Genomic DNA, 15,087 nt, shown 5'->3' on the forward strand with positions numbered 1-15,087 from the left:
TGAGTTAGGGGCAGGCCCCAACACTGCATTACGATATGAAATTTTTGCGTTGCGATATCGCATCGCATTTCTGTGCGATGTTGTTTTTGCGATACGACGCCGCAACGCAGTGTTGTGGCCTGGCCTCTAGGAATAAGAATATGTAATTAATATATGCGTCTCTGAGTGAAGCAGTTGATCATATTGAATTCGCTAGTTTCCGTCGCAAAGTCAGATATTAGCGATGCGTTATGTCAAATCCCATACATTCTTAGCTTTGATGAAAGAGACTTGTATGTTGTTGTATCTTAATTTGTAATCTATTTACCAAACTTATTTACTTTTACACTATAATGACCCTGCCACTTTATCAGATGGCCCGGTGGACCATTTCCCCATTTCCCCCCAATTCCCCACAGTCCCCCCGACTCCCCACAACAAACCATTTATTATCAAAGACACGCCGCGATAAACCCATGATTTATAAGCGGCTGCCGGTTTTACCTTGTGAAACAACTACCAACAACTTGAAACAACTAGTGGTCAGTAGACGCTTCATGATCGCTAGGAATAAATATTTAAATAGATGCAAAAATACGTCTGTCTATCTATCTGTTTATCTGACAGATAATTATTTGTCCTTACCTCTGCATTTTTAACCCCCGACAAAAAAGAGGGGTGTTATAAGTTTGAAGTATCTGTCTGTCTGTCTGTTTGTCTGCGTGTGTATCTGTCCGTGGCATCGTAGCATCCAAACGGGTGGACCGATTTTGATCTAGTTTTTTTGTCTGAAAGCTGACATGATCGAGAGTGTTCTTAGCTATAATAATTGTCAACATATCTGTCCTTTATACGCTTAAATCATAAAATTTGTTCAGTTTTGACACTTTGAGTCCCGAGAAAGAATATATTATGATTTTTATTACGGGAAAGTCAATGGTTCCCACGCGATTAAAACGGATACAAATCATACATATTACTAGGCAACACACACTGTAACACGAGATTTTTAATATCTTACATTATAAAGGAAAGTGATACGAAATTGCAATTTTCGCCAAAGAGATTTCATAATATAAATCGGCTTCGATTCTCGAAATGAATCCTCAACTTATGTAATATCTTCTGCACGTGCCAATACCGGCCACGGATAAATCTCAAGTTTTGCGGATTTGCGAAGATCTAGAGCCGTGTATACTGTGATTTAAAAGTTTGTCTATCTTAAAAATAGCATTGAAAGTGCTGAGAGATTTTCTTTTATTCTTGTGTAAATTCAGTAGAATTCAATGGTTAATAGAATCCGTTAATGAGTGAGTGTACGCATATGCGTTACAACTTACAGCACCTCCCTCCTTTTTCACACTCGCATGCAAGAACCTGCAAACACCACCACCACACAAGCAATAATGTTAGAAAATTCGTGCAAGGCCTCTCACCACCAAGCAAGTTGAAAACCTCGACGCGCGTTTCGTGTCAACACCCGGAGCATCCTCAGGATGTTGACTCGAATAACGTCCGTCAAGTCACACTAGTCTTGTCACTTGTGTGTCGTTATTTTCTACCCTATATGGCATTCACAGACAGAAATTGGGGTAGCAACGCGTTCACAACATTCTTACTTAAGTATCAGTGACAGATGGACTTGGGAATCTATGATTTTGTCTCTGAAATCTGACAGTGTTTCTATTTTTTCGCATTTCTGTTATCATGCTGAGCCTCCAGGTCTGAAACTGATTCACAAAATATTCAGACAAACAAACGAACGCGATAGTCAAAAAAAAAATTAAACACGAGAGTTATAGGTCTATCAGAATCTGATGGCTGACAGCAGATTTTCAAAAAATATCCTTGATCATTGGATAAATATTTTGTATATTTGCATGTTTCACACACAGAATAAGACTCTAAAGGAATAAAAGGATGAAAATGTTTTATTCCAATTACCCCGGTATTGCTAGAGTCAATTTATTTTCTCACTTTTTGCCATCAGATTCTGGTAAACCTATAGATTATTGGGTCCTGCCATATTGCTAATATAACCAATACCCTAACTTTCAAAGGAAAAAAATATCAGTCCCCTGATGCATTCTTCTCCATGAAAATAGTTTCCCTTTCGAAATCGAATCCAGAACTTTTGCCGCTTCCCATTGCAGCTGGAGCCAGGCTTTAATTAAGCGAGTAATTAATTGTGCTACCGACAAATAAGTCTAAAATGGCTCTGTCCTGCATCGCCGATAGTATTCTAATTGTGTTACACTAATTCGTAGTTTCGTTTTCTATTAGATGGTGGCTGTTTATGTGTGTGTATCTCTGTTTTCCAACCATATATTGCTAAGTTATCTTTATAAGAGACAGAAGTATTTACCGTGAGGTAAAGAAATATAAATACTTGGTCGAATTCAATGATTTCATTCCATAAAGTCATTTCACAGAAGAAGAGTCTGTGCAATGAATAGTAATGAGTTTTTCATAAAGATTAAGTATACCTATTATAATAACAGGTATTATTTCTGAAAGAGGTTCGAATTTAAGCTGAATTTTATATCTATTTCTTTAATATTCCTCATGTAGACGCTGTAGTTTGAAGTGTATTCTAAATTAATAATTCTGTCGTAAGTGGCTGCTGGTACCAAAATCATTGCACCGCCAAGTTGACAGTTATTTTCTCGTTTCAGTACTGGCTCTTACCACTGCAGGTGACTCAGGTTACTCCAAAACCATAGAAAGCCATCACCACAGATTTAATTATGAGCAAGAGTTTATCGAGCTTCACAATCGTGCCTTCCAAACCGACGTATCTAACATAATTATCTCAGAGAAAATGCCTTAGAATTATAATGGTGGTTCGCGTGAAAATTGCTATCGAACTTAACAATTAACCAATTTTGCTTTCGCCTCAATTCTGTTGAAATATGGCTGACCCCATTACCCCTGTGGCCTTGCAAAGAATTTGAAGCTAAGCTTTCTTCTCGTTCCAGCTTAGCATGACTACCATAGAAAAGGTTCCTTTCTTGTGAAGAATAAGAAACAAACTGACGATGGCAATTAGGGGGCGTCCATTATTTGCGTGAGGCATTTTTGAGGTTTCTTTAACCCCCCCCTCCCCCCAAAGTGAGATGTGGAAAGATTTAGCTTGACACCCTTCCCCAGAACACCTCACGTAATTATTTGAGGTCCCCGTCTCTAAAAACTTCAGACTCAGTACTGGAACATTTTGCGCTTGTCTATTCTATGTAAGGTTGTAAGCGACGTCCAGTAATTTGATAACTTTAATATTCTCCATTAATTCCTAAAACTAATTAGAGTTTTCAACTAGGTTTTTTAAAATTTATTATTTTAATATAATTACTGCTTTTCGTGAACATGATATTTGGGTGAGGCTGCCAATTTTTGCTGATTTGGCACTGAATTATTGGGTTGGTAGCGTAGATACTTTTACTACAAGAAAAAGTGTCTACGCTACTCTACATACTAAAATGGTAGCGAATTTTTATTTATACGCTACCATAGCGTTGAGAAAATTAAACTTGATCAAACTTTACATATTCTTATCTATCACTAATTCACTCCCACATATTTTGCATCTAGATTATAGTCTTTTCTTGAAGCCTTTTTGTAAAGCGCCTGAGATTTAATCTAGATAGGTTCTAGTGTTGAGTCTAGGCCGACACTTAGCTTCCCATTCACTTTAGATAGGCTTTTATTCTTTTTATAAATGTGCAAGACCATAAATATTAAAATACGATTTGTACAATATTACAATTATCATCATAATTTTTTTTTACTACATAAACATTACAAGTGTCCTTTTCCTGACTTCTAATAATAATTATTATCTATATATATGATCGAATCAAATCATCTCTTTACGTCGAAACAGACACCTTTTTGAGTTACAATTATTATGGCGTTATAGGTATAGATGACGCCCGAATCTCCGTTGCGTCAAATTCGTTTATCGTCTCCGAGATTACAAGTATCCAATGTCCTTTTCAGGGACTCAAAGTATCTCCATACCTACAAACACACATTCTCATTTATATAATACTAGAGATCGCCCAATGGTCGAAATTAGACCTTAATTTCAACGACATAGGGACTACTACCTATATTTTGTAAAAAAATATTGACTTTATCATATTTTTTTCAACTCTCGTCTCTGGGACTCAGCTGATCTCAGACTGGAGGTGTAAGCATTATCTAATAATAGGTAGGTATCTCAGATTCAGTAAAGAAATAGATATAATCCATTTTAATTTGTTACCTTGTTGTCAACAGACTTCAACCATTAATTAAAGAGTATGATTCGTATGTATAGGCTTGTCACTCAAAAATCTGACATTTTTCCTGGTGTGTGTGTTGTAGTGTGTGTGATGTTTTATTTGTTAAAAAAAATTATGATAATAGCATAATTTCAAAATAATATTAGCTCGATGCACTCCTTCACCATATAAACTATAACTGTGCAAATTTTCATTCACCTACGTTTCCCCATTTTTCGTCAAATGGGATACAAAGTTTTTGGCTCACGTATTAATAATATATAGATTATCAGTATGGATGGAACCACACTTCATACATAACCAGCTGATAAGTACGATTGAGATTATTGTTAGCATTACGGGTACAACAGTTTGTTATCAATGAGGGCACGATAAGTTTATATAGCTCGCCCGCGGCCGGAACACAGGAAAGGCGGGGTTATGGCTGCACTGTAAAACCTTTTCAATTAACTTTCAGTCTTTTGTATTGTTTTGTTATCTCATATAAGCGGACGGACCACACCTGCTTTAGTTTCATTGAAACCAGATGGAGGTATTTCCGTTATGCCCAAGTTTGTGCGCCTTATTAAAAATAATTTCTGTTTCTGTAACTTTAGTAACCTAGTGAAATGGATGACCAACACGACTGGTGAAAAGTCAGGCGCAGAACCGATTTTTTCATGCCGCCGCATGGGATCATTGTTTCGGTCAGACTTAGGTGATGCAGCAACAAAAAGACTTACCATAAAACAAATTATGTATTTGTTTTTACGCGGGAATCAAACCCACGACCTCTAAACTCAAGAGCCACCAGATGACGTATACGTGGGAGAGCCATGTTTCGGCACGAATTGGCCGGCTCGACCGGAGAAATACCACGTTCTCACAGAAAACCGGCGTGAAACAGCGCTTGCGCTGTGTTTCGCCGAGTGAGTGAGTTTACCGGAGGCCCAACCCCCTACCCTATTCCCTTCCCTACCCTCCCCTATTCCCTTCTCTTCCCATCCCTCCCCTATTACCCTATTCCCTCTTAAAAGGCCGGCAACGCACCTGCAGCTCTACTGATGCTGCGAGTGACCATGGGCGACGGAAGTTGCTTTCCATCAGGTGCCCGTTTGCTCGTTTGCCCTCTTATTTCATAAAAAAAAGATGATAATCTTTAAATTAACAAAACACTGTTTAGCGGTTGATGCGTGAAAAGATAACAGACAGACAGACAGACTTTCGCATTTATAAGTATATTTAAATTTGAAACTATCTCGAAGCGTATTGATAGGGTTTGCTCACAATAAACAACGTTTATCTCATGCAGCAGCAAAAATAAAGTCATTTTGCACTTTCGCCGCATAATGCGGACCAGTTTGGTCTGTAATGGCGATTCGATTTCCACTCACATATCGGAAACTGGTCTTAGAAATGGTGCGAACGTACAGTTTTTGCGGGAAATTTTACGTGGGAGATCGGCACGAATCGGTTTGCCGAAGTGGTTGTGAATTGTGATCCAATCTATGCTAATGCGTGATTACAGACAGTGGTTTACAGCGTGGCTTTTGATTCAGATGTCGTGAGTTCGATTCTGGTAAAAAGGAAATTTTCTTTTCAAGTTCCGACAATGCAGGCTGATCACCTGACTGTCATGAAAAATATCCATGCGTCAAATATTATGGGCATGTAAAAAGTCGGACTTGCCAATCTATGCTAATTTGTGGTCCAGTGGTTTAGAGCGTGGCTTTTGATTCAGAGGTCGTGAGTTCGATTCTGGTGAAAAGGAAATTTTCTTTTCAAGTTCCGACAATGCATGCACCTGACTGACAAATATCCATGCGCCGGATATTATGGACATGTAAAAAGTCGGCCTGCGCCTGAAATCTCGCCAGTCGTGTTGGTCATCGTGCCCGTCATAAGCATAGCCTAATCATAACGTCGATATTGCCTTGAAGACCTGCAGCTCTTCTGATGTTGCGAGTATCCATGGGCGGCGGTTGTTACTTTCCATCAGATGACCTGTTTGTTCGTTTGCTCCGTTGTTTTATAAAAAAAATCAGTTCAGACTATTATGATAGATAGATCGACAGTTTCTCAATTACCTATGACTATCGATCATATTTTGATATTCCTGACTCTACGTGGAGAGGCAGCATAAATTCTACTTTGCGTCAATCGCAATAGCGTGAAGACTGAAGGGTTTCGATATAGTGTCAATTTATACGTACTGAAAATTCTGTATCGGAAAATTCGCAACTTACAACCGAATACTTCCTTTTTCCTGAAAATGAAACATTGCTTTATTGAAATAGAAGTTACCAAGTTGTAAATGTTATGACTATGATATTAAGGTAGGTACAGGCTTTGTATGTTGCATCTTGCAACACAAAACGTTGTCAAACGTCAAATAAAACTTTTTGTTTACTTTATAATTATGCTGGTGCTGCCTCAAGTGTAAAAACATTGCAGTAACATATCCTATTCATCTCTAAGTTAAACAGGCATAAAAATCGATTAAGTTATATCCGTATTTGATTCATCAATCGCCTAACTCATAGCGGCCCAAGTATTAATCGCTAGCTGGCATTGGCTAAATCACTTCAAGTCACAGAATATTATGTTGATGGTATTGTGGCGGTACCCACAATTCGCCTAACATTCCTGCATCGCGCTATCGAAGTTTCGGAGAACGGCAAGATATATACAACGTCTGAAATGACGTCAGTCGGCTTCGGCCTGACCGAGCATGCTATCTCACTCGGTCGGAAGATCTTCATTTTCGGCCGCCACTAACAACGTTAAATTGGTGACCACCGACAAGAACACGCATCCTTCTGGACATCAATCATCATCAACACTCCCCGCCCATCCGCACCACGTCAGCAGACATCAAGCATAACCGGGTCGCTTTGACCATAAGCCGCGTTAGGCTTCCGCGCCGGTCGAACCCGCGACTGGCTTGAACGGGGCAGCCATAGGCTACAACGACCGGTCAGCAAGCAGAGCACGGGGCCCTCTCCTGGTCATTGCACGCGTAGCTTCGGCCCACACCTGACAACACAAGCGCATCGAAGAATACCACAGGTCTTCGGGGGGGAGTGATGTGGCGGTACCCACAATTCGCTCGGACGGAAGATCTTCCTTTTCGGCCGCCACTAACAACGTTAAAGTATAAAAGGACTTTCAACTATAAAATAAATGTTGCGCAAGAACCGCACATTTTCCAGCAAAAAACTGTCTTGTTTCTTCCCGGGACGCATTCGAATTAAATTTAATTGTGCTTCAAAGCAAGATGCATACAGACGGACAGACTAAACGCACTTTACGTGCGACATACTAATCGAACGGTACATAAAAACAGATAAAAAACATTTCATTAAGAAAACCAATCCAGTACTTCCGAAGCCTATTCAATGCAAACAACCACTTTTCTTTTTTATTGCATTACAAAAATCAATGAAAATAATGATTATTGAATTAATACTTGAACGAAAACACTTTCAATGAGCAATCATTAACGAATTATGAAAGTGATGGCAATGAAAGTTGGCAAATTAAATTAAAAGTAGTGCGCGCTGAGCTAAGATTTAATTATCTTCTTTGAAAGTATAATGAAAGAGATTAAGTGCCTCCGTCTGGGGTATTTGAGTGCTGAGAATTATATTAAGTAGCCGTCTTGTTGGATTAGGATTCGCGCACGTTATGGCGCAGTGGAGCTGGTCGCATTTTATTGTAATACTAGACGTTCCACGCGGCTTCGCCCGCGTATATTAGATATTTCATAGACAAATTAGTTCACAAAAAATAGCAGTGATCCTTCACGTGGTCTACTTCTTATCTGTGCCAAATAACAGAAAAGTTGCTCCTGTAGTTCGTGAGATAAGCCCTTTCAAATAATTTCCCACGTTTTTTCCACATTTTCCTCTATTTCTTCGCTCCTATTAGTTTTAGCGTGATAAAATAGAGCCTATATCCTTCTTCGATAAATGCGCTATCTAACACTGAAATAATTTTTCAATTCGTACCAGTAGTTCCTGAGATTAGCGCATTCAAATAAGACCTTCCAAATAATTTCCCCCCGTTTTCTCCACATTTTCCTCTATTTCTTCGCTCCTATTAGTTTTAGCGTTATAAAATATAGCCTATAGCCTTCCTCGATAAATGGGCTATCTAACGCTGAAAGATTTTTCAAATTGGACAAGTAGTTCCTGAGATTAGCGCGTTCAAACAAACTAACAAACTCTTTCGCTTTATAATATTAGTATAGATTAGATGACCCAATGAACTTGGTCTCACTTATCTCCTAATAAATACTTTTCCTTAACTTCCACGAATACTTCAAGGCAAGTCGAATTGTTTCGAATCATACCTCCTGCAACTTTTCGCCATCGTTCCACGCGAAAAATATACCATCCTCATCACCTTGATGAGTGGCAGTCTTCCACCGTGAGGTTTATGTCATATAAAGGCCTTAACCGCTTGACTCCTTCACACTATCACTCGCAAAGAATAAGAATACATTTATTTTGTCAACACACAACATACACAAAACAGAAGAAAAAATAATAATAAAAAGAAAAGCCCTAAGCTACATTTGTATATATTATGTGATGTCCAAATTGGCCCCAGCTCAGCTATACGCAGCAAGCAAGCCCGCTGCACTGGTATTCTACAAGGGCCAAAGAGTGACTTCACCACATAATAGACAGGGTAAACAACACTTATGACTAAGTATACCAATAATACAACAATATGCAAAAAGAAAAGAGAAAAAAAAAACTAATACCTACTATATATCTCTAAAACGAACAGGTGTGTAATATTATAATTTATAGTAAAGGTTGTTGCCTATGTACCTATGTACCTATGTACCGCGTGTACGCGGACTTATTTTCACACCAATATTTCGCGTAAGACTTCAATGGAATACCTGTGTAATGTACGTATCCCGCGACCAGACTATAAGTAATAAACGACCAGGCCCTTTAGCCAAGGCCTTTTCTTTATCGCTTATTTATAGAATCACCGATCAACATGTATGCAATATACATAAGCGTTCGTTATTATGAAGTTGACATTCGCTTCGTCTAAATTCCATACATTTTGATCGCCGCTTCTATAAAGAAGCGATAAAGAAAAAGTCTTGGCTGCAGGCTCTGGCACTTAATTGCAGAAGTTAAAAGTATTCCTTTCCCACATGTTACGTAACAACAAGGTGCGATGCAGGGAAAGCACTGCGTCAATCAGCCGAGAAAGCAAATGTCAAAACATTATGACGAAAAGAATCATTGTCTATATTCAATTTGCGTGCCGATCGAGATCTAACCTTATTTCGAACGTATAAGATACAATCTCGCTCGATGGATACAGGAGAAAACGCATGCATCTTGTTTTTATGTGATCTCATGTGTTGATTTAAATGTATGCGTTTCGAGTTAACAACAATGTCAATTTGCCATTATTTAACACCTTTCTATTTTAGTAAGTGGCTGCTGTTGCTTTATGGCTAAATTACTGCTTTAGCCTCTTGATATACGACGAATAGCTTAATCGGAAGTTATGTTGCTTTATTCTTAGCGACCAAGTCGCTAATAATGAAGTATTATCACCGAATAACATTTGTAGCTTTCGTGGTAATTCCAGGACGATTGTGAACAAGTCTTTGTATTTAAAATTGTATGGTATATTTATATTATTATATTACATAGAAACCGGCGAATATTGGCCCCACTTCGGCTTTGTTTTTGGGCATTTTATCACGAAGATCATTTCTGTCGTGTCATAATATTATAAGTTTTTAAATGTTTACAATGTAAACGTTACATAATATAACTAAATGGATATTTCTTATACTCTACAAACATGTTTAAGTCAACACAACAATTAAGCTCATAATAAATCATTTCAAAAGGCACGGTTTACTTGGCATGGGTGCACCAAAGACAGCAACTAGTCCAGTTTCTACATAATTTGTATTAACTTTGATGAAAATTGTATGAGATAAGTTTACTTTCACTTTTGTTGAGAAACATGTTTAGATGTTTAGATGTTTAGATGTTTTTCTTTGGCAAACATTTTAAGAGAAAAGCGAACGTGGTGTCGAATGAAAGCCCCGGTAAGCTTTTGATGGTGGAGCTTTTAAAGACTGAAAAAGCGCAGTACTTTGTTTAAGTTGAAACTCTTTTAGAGGTGTAACACTTTTCATCAGCTGTCCTAAAAAGGTGCACTTTTTTGGGACGTGCGAATTTGAAACTCACGGCAGGTAACCTGATCGAAAACTTTATCTTTTACCGCCGGCATGGCGTAAGAGAGGAAGTATTGTTTTACCGCCCCGAGTTTTAACGTCGTTTCTTTGTACTGTGCGGCGAAAATAAAATATGCCTGTTGTTTCCTTTTCACTTCCGCCCGAAAACTCAATGATTTTGTTAATTCATTTTGATCTGAAATCTTAATCATAATATACAAAGCTTATCCTCCACCGTGCGTTTTTCGCGTAAATTAGTGCAACTGTAATGAAGCTAATCTCAAAGTTTGAGGAAATCGTTACAGAATCAGAGACGTACTACGTTTACGTTTCTGCGGAAGTGTTCACATCCATATGTCATTATATACGCCATGATCTGCGCGCACCGTGTAATGCGATAAACAAACAGACAGACACAACTTATAGATTGATGAAATTAAGGTAATTACAACCGAGTAGACGTCGCTTTCGTCTTCTGCGTCAACAGTATTTCAAGGGAGCCACATTTCTGGGCGATAAAAAGGTCATGTAATTTGTACAGAAAGTTTCATTTCTTGCACGTTTACAAAAGTATTTCAGCTTATAAAGCCGAAGCATTTCAGACAAAGCCGATAACCTATAGTAAAGGCTTACGGTACAAAAATGGTTGTAAGTTATAGCCGCGATAGTAATAAACAGTGGTTAGTGGGTTATCGCGGTGCACCTACTGCGAATGTGGGTGAATGACTAATAAATTCACTTAATTGACCAGGTATTACCGCAGTGTAATGACATACAGTAAATTAACTCAACAGCTTAACTGTGGTCTAACTCCAACCGTAGACGGGTATAAATTCCTGCAAAAATCTCCTCATCTTAATACAAGCTTATTCTTGAAATCAAAATAATTGTGTATTGGAGCGCTTACAAACGAACGATTTTTTTTACACTTGTCGAAAGCAGTCGACGAGTGCCGTTCGTCTGTAAGAAGCCTTACTAACCGCCGTACTCAGAGACATTTAATTACTATTAACCTTCAATTTAATGAAGAGTTTGACAGATAATGTATGGGGCTTATGTCATAATTTTGAATTAATTACAATTAAGTAATTAATGTTCCACTCTAAGTGCAGCAGTTAGATATATTTTATGCAATGTGATTATGTATATTCAGGCGTTGAAAATAATCTACCGTATAATTATTATATTGTGGTTTACTGTGCAGTGTGCAGTGTGCATTATACTGATAAGGTCAGGCGGCGTAAGACGTTCCTAAATGAAACGCATGATTTAGAATAGACAGAGTGCAGATGCTTGGTGAAAACTGCATAATACATTAACATAGTCAGGGCTACGAATAATAAAAACTAAGGAAAAGTAACTCCGTCAAAAAACATGCTCCACAATACTTGTCAAAAAAAAGTGTACCTTAGGTACACATTTCAATACATTTGCAATATTTAGGTGACCTTGAGCGGTACTAGGCTGACGTTACATGACAGATCAAAAGGAACCAAATTTAAAACGGTAATAGTATGGGAGTTATGATTCCTTAGTTTTTATTATTCGTAGGTAGGCTATTAGGCATTTTATGAAATATCTACGAATCTGTCAGAAATTAATGAAAAGTAAAATAAAACTGATTTTTTGGTTTCAAATTAAAAATCCAGACTTTTTGAAGGCCACAGGAAACTTGTATGCCAACAAATCTTCGTTTCGCTTTAAAAAACTGAAAATGTTGTGCTTTCACATTCTTATAACTTCTAAGTTATAAGTAATAGATTAATATTGATTAATTTCATTAAGTACGGTATTGAATATTTTTACCGTTACAAGATGTATGTCGTATAGTATAAGTATTAGTATAGTATAATTATTATCGTCCTTTAAGTTCTAACACCGCGTAAGTCAAAAATAACAACTTTTCCGGAGAGTGAAAACAATTGCATAATTTTGTATAGATACTAAACTTAAGCAGGTTTACTATTTAATTATAATAGAAGCGTTTGTTAAGCGATACGTCTTCCTGATTGGTTGATACGATGCGTCTTCTAGCGAATGACATTAAAATTTCAAAATAGCCAAAAACTGAATTACGCGGTGTTAGAACTTAAATGACTATATATAAAAATTGATCGAATGTCTGTCTGTTGCAGGTGTGGTTGTGATGACATGGTGGTGGGTGGCGCTGCTGGCGCTCGCCGCGGCCGAGCCCCGCGCCGGCACCGGTGAGATATTCTACAGTAAGCATGGCACTTCTATACACGCTCTCCCCTATCGCCCGAACGATATCAAATCGCTTAAGAATATTCGCGTTTAGTTAACAACCAAAATTAACTAGATTATTCAAAGTTTGTGTTAATATGAGTTTATGGAAAAACAACCTAAATTAGCTAGATAAATGAGTTTCTGAAAATTTTGACTTAAGTAATACAAATATTAAGATGGTGATAAATTAAATAAGGATATGAACGGAACGCCCATAGAAGATAAAGGCTTTTTACAGACGAACAGCACTTGCCAACGGCAATAGCCGTCGCCGTTGAGTGCCATTCGTGTCTGTAAGGGTCAATTCAGACCGCAACACGATGCGGCCATATTTTGCAAGTTACGTCAAATTTATTTTTCTTCCCCTGCATTGGGGGCGCTGATCCCGCTTCAAATAGGAACAAAAAGTAGGTGGGTATCATAAGTCCAGCGTACTTGTATTATGGAGGCCAGTGGTGAGACGTCTCCAAAATCTGTCAAATCCATACAAATTTAGAAATGCATCTACCCGTCGCGTTGCAGTCTGAATTGACCCTATGGAGCCTTAAAGCATTAAAACCTATACGCTCATTCCGTTTAGTCAGTTTTGTAGAAGAAATTTTACACCATTCTGCGTCACTCTTTTAAAGTCTGGTGAATATGAAAATTTACATACTAGAGTCCAGAAACTGAGTGTAACCAATGCTTGTACAATAAACCAGGGATTCCCCTGAATTCTATAACCTTACCTATTACACGAAAAATATGTGTGCATTACAAGGCCATTTAGCCGAAACTTTTTCGTTTTCGCTTCGTTATAGAATCGCCGATCAAAGAGTATGGAATTGACATAATACGAATCGAACGTCAACGTCATATTAACGAACGCTTATGTCAATTCCATACATTTTCATCGGCGATTCTATAGCCAAGCGAAAACGAAAAATTTTGGGGTGTGCCCAAATTTTTTCGTTTCTCTCAAAGGTCTTTCTTTCAATAAAATTTAGAAATTTAGTGTAAACTCTAAGCCATAGTTATAATAATAGTAACTATAGTAAAGTAAGCAGGTATAGCTAGCTACTAACAATACTGCCAGCTACCTCATAAGTCATAACTCATGTATGTATCACTAAAATATATTATAGCAATTCATATTGTTGCACCAACTGTGCATAAGTTATGAATCAATTAATATTAATTTGTTCTAATTGATAAACTAAAATTTATAGTTATTGTGCTCGCATTACACTTAATTTGTGAGTATTATATTTTAATTCGTTCTCATTTTATTAATTTACATAAACGAAGCGTTCGCTACTGAGATGGTACATTAATTTAATTAATATTCATACGTTAATTGATATCGGTTTTAAATTAAAATAAATTATAATTTATGTTTTTGACTAAAGTGATGATTAAAATACCAAATAATAATTAAGTATAAAAGCCTTAATTTATAACAATAATTAATTGTATGTATTATGTAGAAACACTCAGCAATCTACATAAATAATATATTAATTATATATTAAGTGGCAGCCATGTAGATTAAACATACTATAACACAATATAACGGGATAAATAGTAGTGTAATAATTACCATGCCTCAACAACTACAAGGCCTATTTTTATCAAAATCCTTTCATGGGTTTTTGTGCAAAACATGAAAAATCTTTTCGCCGGGTTAGTTCCCAAGCCGGTGGTAGGCGTTGAACCACAGAATAGATAATAGTACAAGCAGTTGAAATACGTAGGACAGTTCTAAAAATATATTTGTTACATTTTTTTCTCCAGCTGCCGCTCGCAACCCCGTTTTGCCAAAATACGGTTATCGCACGGGAACCGTACACTTTTCCGAAATAAAAAGTATCTAATGTCCTTTATCGGGACTCAAATTTTCTTCATATCTTTCACCAAAATCGGTCAGCGGTTCGGGCGGGAAGATGTAACAAACAGACAAACACAGTTTCGCATTTATAATATTAGTATGGATCTATCTAATTTTACTGTTGAAGCTGTTGAAAGTATATACTTGGTAATACCAAAATTAAATATGGCGCTTAAAAAGTTCGCTCAAGAGAAAGCGATCTAACTAATTATGACTCGTAATAACTTCTGTCGATACAAAATTAAAGCAAATAATAATTTAGAATCATAATTAAGTTTCACTAAATTGTAGATCATTTCTCTATTATAGAGCTAAATCTTTTAGCAATCTTTTGATCTCAGATTAAAAGAGAATTAACGGTGTTCAAATGTTTTGTAATAAGCATTTGTTGAATGCGTGATTAGCTACGTCCATCTTTGCAATTTCATCTTCAATTTTCGTCATCATCTTTTTATTCAACTTTCGTTTGGCATATTCAATAATTGAATGCGTCTGAATCCACC

At 37.2% G+C, this 15,087-nt stretch overlaps 1 protein-coding gene across 3 annotated transcripts in view; it reads left to right on the plus strand.

Moving 5' to 3' along the window:
* Positions 1–15,087, plus strand: part of LOC121733644 (serine proteinase stubble-like) — a 140,020-nt gene that overhangs the window by 81,054 nt on the left and 43,879 nt on the right. For 2 of the 3 annotated variants that reach the window (XM_042123959.1, XM_042123961.1), the window contains one exon: positions 12,606–12,692. In XM_042123959.1, the coding sequence (XP_041979893.1) occupies positions 12,606–12,692 (87 nt within the window). The remainder of the gene's footprint in view (positions 1–12,605; positions 12,693–15,087) is intronic. The other variant, XM_042123960.1, reaches the window with a different exon arrangement.

This window comes from Aricia agestis, chromosome 14, assembly GCF_905147365.1.
Source record: "Aricia agestis chromosome 14, ilAriAges1.1, whole genome shotgun sequence".
Taxonomy (NCBI): domain Eukaryota; kingdom Metazoa; phylum Arthropoda; class Insecta; order Lepidoptera; family Lycaenidae; genus Aricia; species Aricia agestis.